The sequence below is a fragment of the Carettochelys insculpta genome, chromosome 12 (genome assembly GCF_033958435.1).
Source record: "Carettochelys insculpta isolate YL-2023 chromosome 12, ASM3395843v1, whole genome shotgun sequence".
Lineage (NCBI taxonomy): Eukaryota > Metazoa > Chordata > Testudines > Carettochelyidae > Carettochelys > Carettochelys insculpta.
Genome location: NC_134148.1, coordinates 9675992 through 9691307, shown reverse-complemented (window position 1 = coordinate 9691307; position 15316 = coordinate 9675992). Strand labels below are relative to the sequence as shown.

The 15316-nt window shown below is 52.3% G+C and overlaps 1 protein-coding gene across 2 annotated transcripts in view; it reads right to left on the bottom strand.

The window, feature by feature from the left end:
• TBC1D2B (TBC1 domain family member 2B) overlaps window positions 1–15037 on the bottom strand; it is an 81429-nt gene extending 66392 nt beyond the window's left edge. Inside the window, exon 1 of one of the 2 annotated variants that reach the window (XM_075006870.1) lies at window positions 14170–15037. In XM_075006870.1, coding sequence (XP_074862971.1) covers window positions 14170–14715 — 546 coding nt within the window. In that variant the 5' untranslated portion in view covers window positions 14716–15037. The remainder of the gene's footprint in view (window positions 1–14169) is intronic. The other variant, XM_075006868.1, reaches the window with a different exon arrangement.
• Window positions 15038–15316: the final 279 nt, after the last annotated feature.

The window sequence follows — 15316 nt, the reverse complement described above, 5'->3', positions numbered from 1 at the left end:
AATGTAAATGGGGGTAGAGAGGGGGCAGAAGGTGATTAGGTTCCACAATGTTTTGCCAGGCAAAAAAACATTATATATGTAAATACTGTAGTACTACTGTAATACTTACAAGTTTTAAATAATTTTAACCAACCAATTTAATACAAAAGTTATGAATAGTTTTAAACATACAATATAGTGTAATAGTAAGAGGAAGAAAACAGTGTTTGCTGCAGGGTTGTGCCCTGCCCTGCTGTGTGGATTGCAAGCATTCATCTCAGGGCACTGTCCCAGGAAGGAACTTGGCCCATACAGCACCTGAATAGCCCCACACTTTCTGTTGGATACCCCAGAGTGTGTGGCCCCAGAAGAAGTAGCATAAAGGAGAATGGAAGAAGTCAAAGTGCCTCATTCCTGCTGCAGTTGCAGGGAGTTCCTGGGGCACAATTCACGCAGCTGAGCCGAATGGATGACCTTGGGCAACTCCCCCGAGGCAGGTGCCATGCTACTCCCTGTTCCCAAGCCTCCGGATGGGAAAAATGTCTTCCCTGCTATGCCTCCTGCAATCTCTGAGCATGTGACCATCGCTATGCAAAGACACTGCCCCACTGATGCCCAGACTAAGGTGCTGCTTTGAATCCAGCTGTGATGAGCTATCTCATCTTGGGGCCCTGCTCTGGCAACCAGTAGAGGTCCACAAAGGTCAGTAACCCACAGAGCTGCCCTGCTCTCCATTTGCCAGGCACCCCATGCAGCTGGGTAAAGGAGCTGTATTTTCCACTACTGTAACTTATTTTGTATAGGCTGCCGCCCCTGTGTTTTTGTGCCACTCCAGCAAAGAGTAGTGGGGAAAGGAACACTGTGCTCAGGACTACGTTCAGGTGACAGAGAGCAATGCAGGGCCACTCCTGCATAACCCCAACAGCGGCTTTGCAGGTGGTTGTTGACCTCACAAGCACTTCATGTGGTGCCCCTATTCTCAAGTCAGGGAGGAGCTACAAAGCAATTGTGAATTGCTGAGGCTGGCCGGGGTGTTGCAGTGTGCTTACATACATGTGGAGGGGTACCCAGTCCTTACTTCACAGACACAACTGACTGCAGACAACGAAGCAGGCAAGGAGGCTAGGAAGCACCTTGAGTAGCAGCAGCAACCAGAGCCGACCCAGTCAGGGTAGATGCTATTTTCAGTTGGAGCACAGGGCCCAAGATAACTGCTTTGCTCACCTTGCCCGGAAGCCAGGCCTGGCAGCAACAGCTTTCCCTCAGAAGAAGAGGCTCCCGTATTGACCTCCCATGGTCCAGCAAATTCCCTTGTTCAACTCCAGTCAGGTCACAAGGGTGCTAGACTAGAGAGGTTCGACCTGTGCATAGCTTTTTGCACCGCATCTAAGTTGACATAGCCAAAGGCATGTCTACACAGGCAAGTTGTCTCCCTCTTTTTGACAACAGAACTCTGATAACATTCACACTCCAATGCAATAAAAAAGTCAGGAAAAACACCCAGTCCATGGGGGACTTTTTTCTCTCCCACTTCCTGTACTATTGAAAAAAATCACTGTGTGCAACAGGAGACTATTTTCATCTTTACTGAACTCCATGATGTTTTCCACAATACCCATGTAGCCACTCTGGGCAGCACTTTTAACTCTGCTGCTCTGCAGCCATGTAAGCAGCTATCTGCCCCTCTCCTTTGCAAGCCCTGGGCATTTAAATTTCATTTCCTGCTGGCTGGCTTAGCATGGAGTGTTTTCATCATATCTTCTTAGATGACCATGTCTGGCTATCACATCAAATGCTTTCCTGCTTGGACTACTGCAGAAATATTGGATCTTATCGGTGTGTAGGGAGAGGAGTCTGTGCTGTCCCGGCATTTCTCAAACTTTGTTTCAGAAGTACACTACGTTGCAGAGTGACGATAAAGAAGCTGAGGCAATCATACCATAAAGTGAAGGAAGCAAACCATTGCTCTGGTGCTGAACCCAAGACATGCTGTTTTTCTAAAGAGCTGGATGCAATCTTGGGCCAGGGAGGGGAAGGAAGAAAGACCATACGCCCACCACCAGGAACCCTGTCGATACTTCCAAAGTCAGTGCCAGCAGAAAGAGGACTTAACCTGGAAGATGAAATTAAACATGAAGGCTACGTCTACACGTGCAGCCAACATCGAAATAGCTTATTTCGATGTTGCGACATCGAAATAGTCTATTTCGATGAATAACGTCTACACGTCCTCCAGGGCCAGCAATGTCGATGTTCAACTTCGACGTTGCTCAGCCCAACATCGAAATAGGCGCAGCGAGGGAACGTCTACACGTCAAAGTAGCACACATCGAAATAGGGATGCCAGGCACAGCTGCAGACAGGGTCACAGGGCAGACTCAACAGCAAGCCGCTCCCTTAAAGTGCCCCTCCCAGACACAGTTGCACTAAACAACACAAGATACACAGAGCTGAGAACTGGTTGCAGACCCTGTGCCTGCAGCATAGATCCCCAGCTGCCGCAGAGGCAGCCAGAAGCCCTGGGCTAAGGGCTGCTGCCCACGGTGACCATAGAGCCCCGCAGGGGCTGGAGAGAGAGCATCTCTCAACCCCCCAGCTGATGGCCGCCATGGAGGACCCAGCAATTTCGACGTTGCGGGACGCGGATCGTCTACACGGTCCCTACTTCGACGTTGAACGTCGAAGTAGGGCACTATTCCTATCTCCTCATGAGGTTAGCGACTTCGACGTCTCGCCGCCTAACGTCGAAGTTAACTTCGAAATAGCGCCCGACGCATGTAGACACGACGGGCGCTATTTCGAAGTTGGTGCCGCTACTTCGAAGTAGCGTGCACGTGTAGACGCAGCTGAAGTGGTGGAACTAGAAAAGGATGAAGAGTCACAGGGGGTTGCCTGGTGTGGCAGGCAGCCAGGAACTGTCCTCAAGTCTGGAGGCAAATGGTGAGTCTCAACAGTAGCTCAATGTGGAGCAAGAAGCAAAGAAAGAGATGCACGGTAAGTGGCTCTGGTTTTGGGACTGCAGCAGGGAGCTGAGGAGGGGGGAAATGGGGGAGGAGGAGGAGGAGGAGAGGGAAGGCCAGGGGAGGGGAGGAAGTTCACAGAAAGAAAGGCGAGTGGCTGTGTCTATGTCAGCAAGCCTAGCAGTGCGTAGACAGACAGTGGCTGGGTCTACATTTGCATGCCTCTTTCAAAAGAGGCATGCAAATCAGGGAAACTGAAAATGCAAATGAGATGCTGATTTACATATTTGGCAACTCATTTGCCTATTCTTTTGACAGAAGACCCTATCTTTGAGGAAACCCTTCTTCCCTTTCAAAGAAGCTCTTTTGAAAGAATATGCAAATGGAGTGCCAGATATGTAAATCTGCACCTCATTTGCATGCCTCTTTCAAAAGAGATGTCAGTTGAATCCTGCAGAGAGATGCTCTGGAAGTTTTGCCTGAGATATTTGTTAATCGTCCCTCACAAACTCCATGGTATCTTAGTATCAACACATTCCCCACCAATAACAGACATAAGCTATGTCTACACGTGAAGCCTACTTCGAAGTAGCCTATTCCTGATGTGGAGACATCGAAATAGGCTATTTTGATGAATAACATCTACACGTCCTCCACAGCTGGCAACGTCGATGTTCAACATCGACGTTGCGCAGCACCACATCAAAATAGGCGCTGCGAGGGAATGTCTACACGCCAAAGTAGCACACATCGAAATAGGGATGCCAGGCACAGCTGCAGACAGGGTCACAGAGCGGACTAGCGCTTCTGGGGCAACAGCTAGCCGCTCCCTTAGAGGGCTCCTCCCAGACACACACAGCCTGCACAGCACGCGGTCTGAAGAGCCATAGGCACGCAGACCTCGGGCGACGCAGTCATGGACCCCCAGCAGCAGCAGCAGCCGCCGCCAGAGGTCCACCCAGCCCTCCCTGCAGGAGCAGGGGTTGCCCTGATCCATGCCATCCAGGAGGCAGCTGAGCACCTCCTTGCCACACCGGAGGAGGAGCAGCCTGCAGGGGAGCAGGACTCAATCCCCAACCGTGCAGCACCCCGACCCCCCCACCCTCACACGCCACCGCCTGTGGAGCTACCCCACCAGCACCAACTGGTGGGAGCGGCTGGTGCTTGAGGAGTGGGACGACGACCGCTGGCTCAGGAACTTTAGGATGAGCCGGCAGACATTTATGGAGCTGTGCCAGTGGTTCACCCCCGCACTCAGGCACCAGGACACTGCCATGCGGCGTGCCCTCACAGTGGAGAAATGGGTCGGCATCGCTGTCTGGAAGCTGGCCACTCCAGACAGCTACCGATCCGTGGGCCAGCAGTTTGGTGTCAGCAAGGCCACCGTCGGAGCTGTCCTCATGCAGGTAAGAGGACCCATGGGGGGGGGCGGGGGGGCCCTGGCAGGGCAGGGCCACGCACACCCTGCTCACCCCTCATTGGTGCTCTCCCATGTGCTTCCCCTGCAGGTCGTGCGCACCATGAACACCATGCTCCTCCACAGGCTCGTGAGGCTGGGGGACCCAGATGCCACCATCGCGGGCTTTGCCATGCTGGGCTTCCCCAATTGCTTCGGGGCTCTGGATGGGACTCACATCCCCATCCGCGCCCCGCAACACAGTGGAGGACGCTATGTAAACCGCAAGGGCTACCACTCAGTGGTCCTCCAGGCCTCGGTGGACAGCCGGGGCCGTTTCCAGGACATTTATGTGGGCTGGCCTGGCAGCACCCACGACACCCGGGTTTTCCGGAACTCGGGCCTGTGCCGCCGGCTGGAGGCGGGGACCTACATCCCCCAGCGGGAGATCCCTGTGGGGGACACCACCATGCCCCTCTGCGTCATCGCAGATGCAGCATACCCCCTCCGGCCCTGGCTCATGCACCCGTACACAGGCCATCTCTCTGACAGCCAGGAGCGCTTAAACCAGCGCCTGAACCACACGCACCAGGTGGTGGAGCGCTCATTTGGCCACCTCAAAGGGCGCTGGAGATGTCTCCTGACCCGCTTGGATGCAGGCCCCAACAACATCCCCCAGATTGTGGGTGCCTGCTGCGCCCTACACAACCTGGTAGAGAGCAAGGGGGAGGCCTTTTTTCAGGGCTGGGCTGTGGAGGCTGGCAGGGCCGATGTCCAGCCACCCGCTGCCCCCAGTCGCCAGGTGGACCCCGAAGGACCCGGGTCCGGGAGGCCCTGCGGGCCCACTTCGATGAGGCCGCAGGGTGAACTCTGCCAGGCCCCCCACTGCCCCCTCCTTCCTCCACAACACTCCCTGCCCCTATGCCCACACCACGGAGCACCCAACAGCACACATCCCACCCCCCACTTTTCCTGGACAAATAAAAGCACGCACTTGTTAGTGAAATGAAACTGGTTTTCTTTGAACTGTTTTTTTAACTAATAACAACAAACTATACACAAGACCTTCTAACTAAACTATTATATAAGTGAATAATAAAAAAGTTTGCATATATTATATGTACAAAAAAGAGAAAACCAGGGATTACAAGGAAGGGGAGAACTATTTACTTGGGGGGGGGACAGGGCAAACGGGGGGCACAAATAAATAAGTCCCAAAACTATATACGGGGGGGGCACGTCCTGGGCCCCACACCCCTATAGTCTGGCACTGGGGATGGGCGGCTGGGAGCCCCGCCTTGGCCGCAGCCCTGTCCGGGGCTGGCAGGGGGCCGGGCAGACCGGAAGATACGTCCGGCGAGTCTCAGCTGGCCCCAGGTGTCCCTCGGCGGTCCAGCCCTCGGTGATGGGGCGACGGTGGACGGCGCGGCGGGTGGAGCACTCAGGGTGGGCGCAGCGGTGGCTGGCACGGCATGGGGGGCCAGGTAGACCACAAGGCGGTTGAAGGTATCCATATAGGCCCCCACATGCCTCTTGGCGCCAGGCCAGCGCCCGCTCCTGGAGGTGGAGGTGGCGTTGCTCCACCCGCAGACGCTGCTCCGCGACCTCCAGCTGCCGACGATGGATGGTCAGCAGCTGGGGGTCCGTCGCCAGTGTGTGGTGTTGCTGGGTCCGCCGTCTTGCCCGCCGTGGGGCCAGTCGGTCCTCCGCCGAGGGGTTGCCTGGAGCGATGGCCCCAGAGGGGTTTCCGGGACCACTGAAGCCTCGCCGGCGCTCTCCGGTCCTTCCGATGGTGCAGCTGCGGAACACGGGGCGGGGGGAAGAAGAGTGGAGACAGGCGTTAGTGTGGGCCCTGAGCCGTGGCCCTTGTCCCCCCATTCCTGTGCTGCAGGTTCCCCGTCCCCGGGAGAAGCTGCTGTGATGGGGTTCACGGGTCCCCCTGCACTGCACCCCGTCCCCTGGCGGGAGTGACTCTCACTTCACTCAGCAGGGTCTGACAGGAGAGGTTTCTTAGGCCACAGATGCCCAGTTTCTCCCAGGAGTGACAGTACATCAGTCAGAGACGGTCCTTCTAACCCGTCCTGGGGAGAAGACCCCGAGGGGTGCCCCTCTGGGGTGTAGCTTTCCCCCTCCTCAGGCTGGCTGCCTTCCAGCTCTCCTTTCCCCTAGCCCCTACCTGTGCCCCCCCTCTCCCCGATTCAAAGCCAGCTCGGCTCCTCCCTCCTCTTTGTTCAGGGCAGAGGTGTCACCTGCCAGTTGTAGCCCCAAGATCATCCTTTGCCCCTGGGAGCTATTCAGCTTGTTGCTCATATCTAGCCTGAGTCTTGCATTTGCACTCCCCCTACTCCATCACATGCTGCTGCGGCTGCTGCTGCTGGGTGGTGTCCCACCCCCTCCCTCTGGGGGACCCTAGAGGTTCCACTCCCCCCTGCCCCGGGGATGGGGCATGGCACTGTCGTGCTGGGCGGGGGGGCAGGGGCTGATGCACTCCTGTGAGGGACATGGCACTGCTGTCCTTGGGGCCATGGCCATCTGGGCATGCGGAGGGCCCTGGCCACATATCTATTACCCCCGCCCCTCAACCCCGGGGGTGTACACCGGGGGGGGGTACATACCTGTAGGTCCACTCCCACGGTCCAGGGACACCCGGGGGGCAGAGGCCCAGCTGCTGCTCTGGGATGGGAGGAGGATGTGCAGCTCCGTCTCAGTGGAGGAGGAGTCCCCCTCCTTCTCCTGCTGCGATGCCCCGGGGCTGGGCTCCAGGGGGGACCCCCGGGGTGTGGGGCTTACCTCCGGGGTGGACTCCGGCTCCGGGGCCTGCTGGGGCTCCTCAGCCGAGGTGTCAAGAGTGGCCGGAGGGGAGGAGGTGTGCTGGGGGCCCAGGATGTCCCTGAGCTCCCTGAAAAAGGGGCAAGTGACGGGGGCGGCCCCAGATCGGCCGGCCGCATCCCGGGCCTGGGCGTAACCCTGCCGCAGCTCTTTGACTTTACTCCAGACATGGTCCGGAGTGCGGGCAGGGTGACCCCAGGTGGCCAGGCCCTCAGCCAGCCGAGCGAACGCATCTGCGTTCTGCCTCTTGCTCCCCATTACCTGGAGCACCTCCTCCTCGCTCCAGAGCCCCAGCAGGTCCCGAAGCTCGGCCTCCGTCCAGGAGGGGCCCCGCTGCCGCCTGCCAGCCTGGCTGCCAGCCTGGCTGCCCTGGCTCCCCTTGGGGTGAGTCCCCTGGAGGCGCTGGGGGGGGCTGCCGGGAGGCCATCGGTGCGCTGGGGTGTTCTTGGGGCTGCTGAAGAGCGTGCAGGCTGGCCGCGTGTTATTGCTGCTGCCTGCACACTCTCTCAGCTTCCTGCACAGAAAGGGAGGGGGCGGGGACCTTTAAGGGGCCGCTCCACGCGGCCACCATTGAGCTGAGGGGCTGTAGAGAGGGTCTCTCAACCCCTCAGCTGATGGCCGCCATGGAGGACCCCGCAATTTCGATGTTGCGGGACACGCAACGACTACACGGTCCCTACTTCGACGTTGAATGTCGAAGTAGGGCGCTATTCCTATCCCCTCATGGGGTTAGCGGCTTCAACGTCTCGCCGCTTAACGTCGATGTTAACATCGAAATAGCGCCCTACACGTGTAGCCGTGACGGGCGCTATTTCGAAGTTAGTGCCGCTACTTTGAAGTAGCGTGCATGTGTAGACACAGCTATACTGAGCCAGGTTCAGGACAGGGTCTGAACTGACAGCATGATGGATAAATGCATTCAAGTTAGTACCAGAACACTCCAGTGCCAGAATACCCCCTATAGAAAACAAGAACAATAGTGACCCATGAGGAAGATATGGTCAGGGTCACAGCATGATGGATAGTGATGTTTTGATCAAAGCACCATGTACAAGGTAACGGGTGGATGAGAGGGTGTCAGCATCAGGGTACATGAGAAGGTGTCAACCTAATACATTAAGAGTGACATGAAGTTTGTGGAAAAAAAGGTAAATGAAGTAGTGAGAGATAAAAAGGCATAATTTAAAAAGTGAAAAACAGAGAGGACCATAAACTCTGAAGTTAAATGTAAAAATATTTTTTAAAAGAAACTAAAAAGGGGTTTAAAGAACAGCTGACCAAAAACTCAAAAAGTAATACTAGAATGTTCGTAATGTACATCAGAAGCAGGTCACTGGACAGTTGAGATGCTAAAAGAGCACTCAAAGAATAAGGTAATTGTGGAGAACCTAAATAATTAACTAAATAATTCTTAGCTTTCATATTCATGGCTGAGGATGTTAGAGAGATTCCCAAAACTGAGCCATGCTTTTTAGGTGACATATATAAGGAATTATCCAAGATTAAGGGGTCATTAGAGGTGCTTTTGGAACAAACTGATAAACTTAACAGTAACAAGTCAGTGGGACCAGATGGCATTCACCCAAGAGTTTGGAAAGAACACCAATTTGAAACTGCAGAATTACTAACTGTGGTTTGTAACCTATCCCAGTGCTTCTGTACCCAATAACTAGAATATAACCAATGTCACACCAATATTTTAAAAGGGCTCTACAGGTGATCCTGGCAATTACAGAGCAGTAAGTCTAACAATATCAGGCAAATTAGTTGAAATTACAGTAAAGTATAAAATTGTCAGAAAAACAGGTGAACATATTGTGGAAAAGTCAACATGATTTCTGCAGATACATCATGTCTTACTAATCTACTAGACTTCTTAAAAGGGCATAGCATGTGGACAAGTGGAATCCTGTGGATATAGTAGAGTGGTTTTCAACCATTTGCGGGTGAGATAGTTCAGTAGTCTGACCATTAGCCTGCTAAACTCAGGGTTGAGAGCTCAATCCTTGAGGAGGCCATTTAGGGATTGGGGTAAATACATGTCAGGTATGGTGCTTGGCCCTGCCAAGAGGGCAGGGGACTAGACTAGATAACCTCCTGAGGTCCCTTCCAGTTCCAGGAGATGTGTATCTCCAACTATATTTATTTTTATATTTATAACCCATATGCTGCAAGAACTGTCTAAATGTGCCACAGGAATGTCATCAATTTCCCCTGCCCCACTCTTTGCAGAGTCAAGGGGTCTGGGGGGGACTGATGACATTTCATGGCACACTTAGAAGACTCTGTGCCAGCTGGGGGCTCAAGCAGCAACTTTGCAAAGCCTCTATGAAACGAAATTGAAAAATCCTGCACCAGCTAGGAATCAGGCCAGCTGGCTTGGGGTCATCAATTCTTGCCTTCCTGCACCAGCTCCCTTGGCTCTGCAAAGACCTGCAGTGAGGGGAAACTGACCAAGCCTGCTCCATCAGGGGGCTCAAGCAGCAAGGCTACCCAATTCCTAGCTGGCATGCAGTTGGTCAAGTTCTGCTCACAGAGGCTTTGCAAAGCAGCTGCTGGGGGCAAACTGACCAAGCTTGCAATGGCTGGGGGCTCAAGTAGTAAGGCTGCCTGATTTCCAGTTGGCATGGGTTTGTCAGTTGCCCTCTTGCAGCCTCTTTGCAAAGCCTCTGCAAGGGGAAATTGACCATTCCTGCACCAGCTGGGAATCAGGCAACCTTGCTGCTTGAGCCTCCAGCCATTGCAAGGTTGGGCAATTCCTACAGCTCACACTGCAAGGGGGAGTTGGAGGGGAAATTGACCAACTCCTGAGCTGGCTGGGAGCTCATGAAGTAAAGTTACCTTATTCCCAGCAGGTGCAGAGTTGTCCAATTTCCCCTCACACAGGTTTTGCAAAGCAGATGCTGGAGGCAAATTGACAGTCCTGTGCCAGCTGGGACTCAGGCAGCCTTGCTGCTTGAGCCCCTAGCTGGTGCAGTGTCATCAATTCCCCCTCCTGACTGCCATGGCTCTTCATTTATCAGCAAGCGATTTGGCCAGAAAAAGTGGGTGTGCTGTGGAATTGTTTGTCTCATTGAAGCATGCCATGTTATTGAAAAGGTTGGGAACCACTGATGTAGTGTACTTAGATTTCCAGAGAGCCCTTGACACAGTCCACTGCCATTCAGAATTATATATTGTGACTCACCTATAAATATATTTTAATTGCTTTAAACTTCTATTTGCTAACGAACTTTTAGTTACTATATTGTACAACTGGCTCCTAGGGTTAGGATCTAGCTAGATACCAGGGTAACTGGTGTCTTGGGATAAGAAGAAACTAAGAAAACGTGATATGATCTGTGGTGTAAGTGACTACCAGTATGTCCTATTTGTCTCAGTGGCAAAAGAAACTGATGTATCTAAGGCAGGCTGAGGCAGTATGTGGCCAGCAGGCTGGATATGGCTTGCCAGGGTTAGTCCCAGTGGGCCACTGGACACTCAACTTCTTGCACATCTGCAGGTGCAGCTGCTCGCAGCTCCTACTGGCTGTGAATCACCGTTTCCACACAATGGGAGCTACAGGAAATGGTGTTCCAATCTGCAGCACTTCCAGCAGCTCCCATTGGCCAGAAACAGCTAACAGGAGCTGCAAGTGGCCAGAACTGCAGATTTGCGGGTGAACGAATTATCTGGCAACCAGCCAACAGCTAATCGCATCTGGTCTGCAGCCTGCTTGTTGCTCACCTGATGACTCCATGGTAAGACTGGTACAGTGATTTAGAAGTTCACATTTCATACTAGCTTGATGAAATCAAAATTTGGATTATATCACCAGTTTCAGGGGTGGGGGGGTGCCCGTCCTGATTATTGACAGTCTGTCCTGAGCTAAACAGTCACATTTGTGTGCCATTCCAGACAGTGTGACAGCTGGTAAGAAACATATACAGCATTTAGGGAAAAGAAGGATTGGTTTAAATTTCCTCCTTTCTATGAAACAAACTCTTCAAACATAAATTTTACATTAACTCTTGAATAGGATACAATATATGGAGATACAGACCTCATAGAGCTGGAAGGGACCTCAGGAGGTCACAGTCCAGTCCCCTGCCCTCTTGGCAGGGCCAAGCATCCTTCCCCCACCCCCAGATCCCTAAATGGCCCCCTCAAGGAGGGAACTCACAACCGTGGGTTTAGCAGGCCAATACTCAAACCAATGAGCTATCCCTCCCCTGCATATCCAACTAAGTCAATAGCATTAAGTGCAGGTGGCACAGTTGCAGGATTAGGCGCTATTATTCTAAAGCAGGGATTTTTTTTTTTTAAATACACAATTTGGATTACTAATAGATTATTTTGAGAACCACCTTCCCCACTGTCCTCCACAAGGGCCTGTGGTGGCAATTACAATAACTACTAATGAAGAAAAGTAACATTAAGGAAAAAACATTTCAAGTTCTCACAACCTCTTTTTTAATGCATTTTAACAGTCAGAAATAAGGAGTAATACCAGCACCATGCAATTTCCAAATTGTCCAAGGACTACTGATGGCCGACCAATCCCAATTTAGAGCTCATTATTTCATGAAGACTGACAATTTTACTTAAAATGTTTGTCAAATGGGAAAACAAACTCCTGAGAGTAATTGAGCACATTACCCCACAATGCCCATTAAGTTACATATACTGAGCAGCTCTGAGAATTAGGTCTTAAGTGTTGAAAAAGATAACCTAATCTGAAGCATCTTGAAGTAATAATGTGTTCTCAAATAATACAGTCATTTCAGATTAGGATGTTTACTATTATCGCTAATCTAAGATTATAAATACTGAATAGGAAAGAATGCACAATGAGATTTGGAAAATTATGAACAAGAAGCAAACTAAGGAAAATGAACCACATGATAGAGGATGAAAGCTACAACTGACTCGATTTGCTTCCACAGTAAGGTCCTCGTGCTCCTATGTGTAATTTTTCTTAAGTCACCCAGGTTTTTATCTTGCATTAGAAAGTCAGTAACAGCCCAATCTAACTGCCACTGACTTCAAGGAATGGATCAGGCCACCAGTATTTTGAACATCAGTTTATCTTTATTTGCATTTCTGCAGAACTTGGCTGAAACACATTTTAGTTCTCAAGTATTATTGTTCTGTTTGCATCAGAGTAAAGAGCTCAGTTAAGTTCCAGGTCCAGAATTCTTATTTATGGCTTGTATTACCACAATATCAAGGAGCAACAGTCATGGGCAAGCACCCCACTATACTAGGACTCATGCTGTACAAACAGAATAAAAACCTTCTAATGCAAACATACACTAACAAACCACCTCAGGCAACTAAACCTCCATCTTAACTAGTTCCATTCAAAACATCCCCAACATTCCAGTATGAAAGTTTGTTTGATCTTTACATAAGGATTACATATATTAGGCAACAGCTTTTTTAATATTCAACAACATAAACTGAACAGACCTATGAAGTCCCTCATTATGAGACAGAACAAAGGATGCACACAAGGTCATAAGATTTAAGTTCCACTCCTGAGAGAAGCAGTTCACTAGAGCTCATCAGGAAGTGATTCCCCTACATCCCATTTCTTTCCCCAGAAAAAAGTGTTGCACTTTTTTTTTTGTTTTTATCATATACAGAAATATCCACCTTTACTATAAAAACTTCAGCAAAAACCTAAAGCCATATATTTTCCATGAATTTTTAATTTAAATGAAAAACCACATCCTATTGAAATAGTGTCTTGACACAAAAATCAATCAATCGCTGGAGCTCAGTTCCCTTACAGGATCAGATCAGGTACCACAAACATTTTACTTAAAGTGTTTGTTTATGGGAGTAGTTGGGGACTATAACTTTTGCCTCTGTTTTGAAAATTATCCCTTTCATTTCTTAGGAAAAAACAAATTTTATGGGTTATTTTTAAGTTCTGGATGTATATATGAAGATCCATTATGGGATATTTTCCATATTTAAAAATGAGCCTTCATTTTCTACAAATATATAAATCAAAATTATATTAAGCTGCTAAAGAGCCTTTTTCAACTGCTCAACAGGAAAAAGAAAAAAAATAGATCTTTACTGTGACCATATTGTCTCATGACTTTAAAAAGCTGTTTAACAAAAGACATGATAAAAGAGGAGGTTGTTAAACTTTCTCTGCTTGGGGTAGGATATTTAGTGAAGGAGTGGGCCTATCACTCTGTACTTTACAGCTACTCTACCAATTCCCAGCTTTACGCAAAAAGCCTACCAGGCAAACCCAAATGTTCAGCATTTAAATTGCATTTGGAGAGCAGCAGAAATGTAAACCTAATCCTGCAATAAAATGAACCTACTCAGAGAAATCAGCTAGTCTCAGAAGCAATGGTTGGTTTGTTTTAATTTTACATTTAAATTAAGTTATTAAATGTTTTGTGCCTCAATCCAATAACAAACCGAAGAGTAAGAGGAGAGCTACACACACAACACTGCTACTATGCGGACAGGAGAGCCTCAATCTGTCAGAATAGGTAACGCACCTCCACAAGGGGTGGCAGGTACAGGGACAGGAGAGCCTTTGTTACCATAGCTCTGACAGCCCAGTGTTCAGGGCAGTGCAGCATTCCCTCTCGGGATGTCCTGACCGAAGCAGTGACACCCAGGGGTGTTGCTAGCGCAGCCCTCAGGGCGGCAGTGCCTAGCGCACGCCAGAGGGCAGGTCCTAACGCGGTGGCAGGAGAACCCGCCGGCCCAGGTCCGGCTCCAGGGGACAGTTCCGCCTTTGCTACGTGACGGCCAGAGTGTGCCCAGGTGTCCCGGGTAGCTGGCGGGCTGCACAGAGGGAGGGAGCAGGCGGCCGGGAGCCGTTACCTCGGGCCCAGCCGGCGGGGGACGGCGGGAAAGATCGCGGGGCGAGGGGGGGGCTGCGGGAACGGAAGGGGCCCTAGCTCAGCCCGGGCCTGGGTGGGGAGGCGCCACCCGGGGGGCCGCTCCTTGGCTGGGAGTCTCCGAGCGGGCCCGGCGGGCGAGGGGTACCTTAAGCACGGTGACGGCGCCGCCCGGGCTGTGCACCTCAAAGGCGGCGGCCTCGTCCCCGGCCGCGGCGGCGGCCTCGGGCTGGTGGTAGCTGAAGCAGGCGGCGGCGATGTCGAGGTGGCCAAGCGGCAGCGCCTCCTGCGGGCCCTTGAAGTAGTAGAGGTAGCAGCGGCGAGGGTCGAAGACGAACCAGCGGCTGCGGAAGCCGCGCAGCGGGCCCTTGCCCGACAGCTTCTGGAGATAGCCGCACAGCTTGGGGGCGCCCGGCCCGGGCTGCTCCGGGGCCTCCCCGCTGACCTCCTCCCCCTCGGCGGATCCCGCCGACGGCATCTCCCCTCGCCGCACCGGCACACGGCCTCCCCCGGCCGCCTCGGCCCGCCGCCTGACGGGACTTGTAGGCCGGCCGTCTCCCTCCGCCCTGGCGCCGGCCAGCCAGACCCTGCCGCCAGGAATCCGCCGCGCCGCCCCGCCGCGACTTGTGCAATCGTGGCCGGCTGGGCGCGCGCCGCGCAGGCCCGCCGCCGGGGGGAAGTTGGGCCGACGCATGTCCCTTGGGGCTAGCGCGGAGCAGAGCGCGGCTGGGCTCTGCCTCCCGCCACGTGTCGGGGGCGTTTGACAGCCCGCTCCCGTTGGGCGGGGAGGACCCAGTCCTGTAGCACCTTAAAATCTGACACATTTATTTATTAGGTGAGGAGCTTTCGTGTGACAGCCCTGCTGCTCTTCCGCGGCAGAGCTCGGCTCTGTCAGTGCAATTGTCAGTCTTTAAGGTGCTCCGGGACTGGTTGTTTCTTTGTGAAGCTGCGGGCTGACAGTGCTCCACCTCTGAGGCTAGCTCCAGTGCTGGTAACCTGACAGGCACGGAAAGGCAGATGCGGCCCAAACCTTCTGGGGTGCAGGTTCCTGAGGTATCCCGCCACTGAAAGTGGTTTTGCCCTTGGCAGGGCCAGCAGCCCCTTTATAGGAAATCAGTCTACGGTAGGCTGGAATGGATGGGAAGATTACCTTTTTCCGGTTTTGGCTGCAGTGCTCCCTATCTGCCCTTCGAGGGATACCACTCCTGGTATATTGCTGCCAGAGTCACTGTTCTGAGATGACTACGTTCAACTACGTTTTCCATGGCATGGCTTAAATTACAGATAAGACTAGA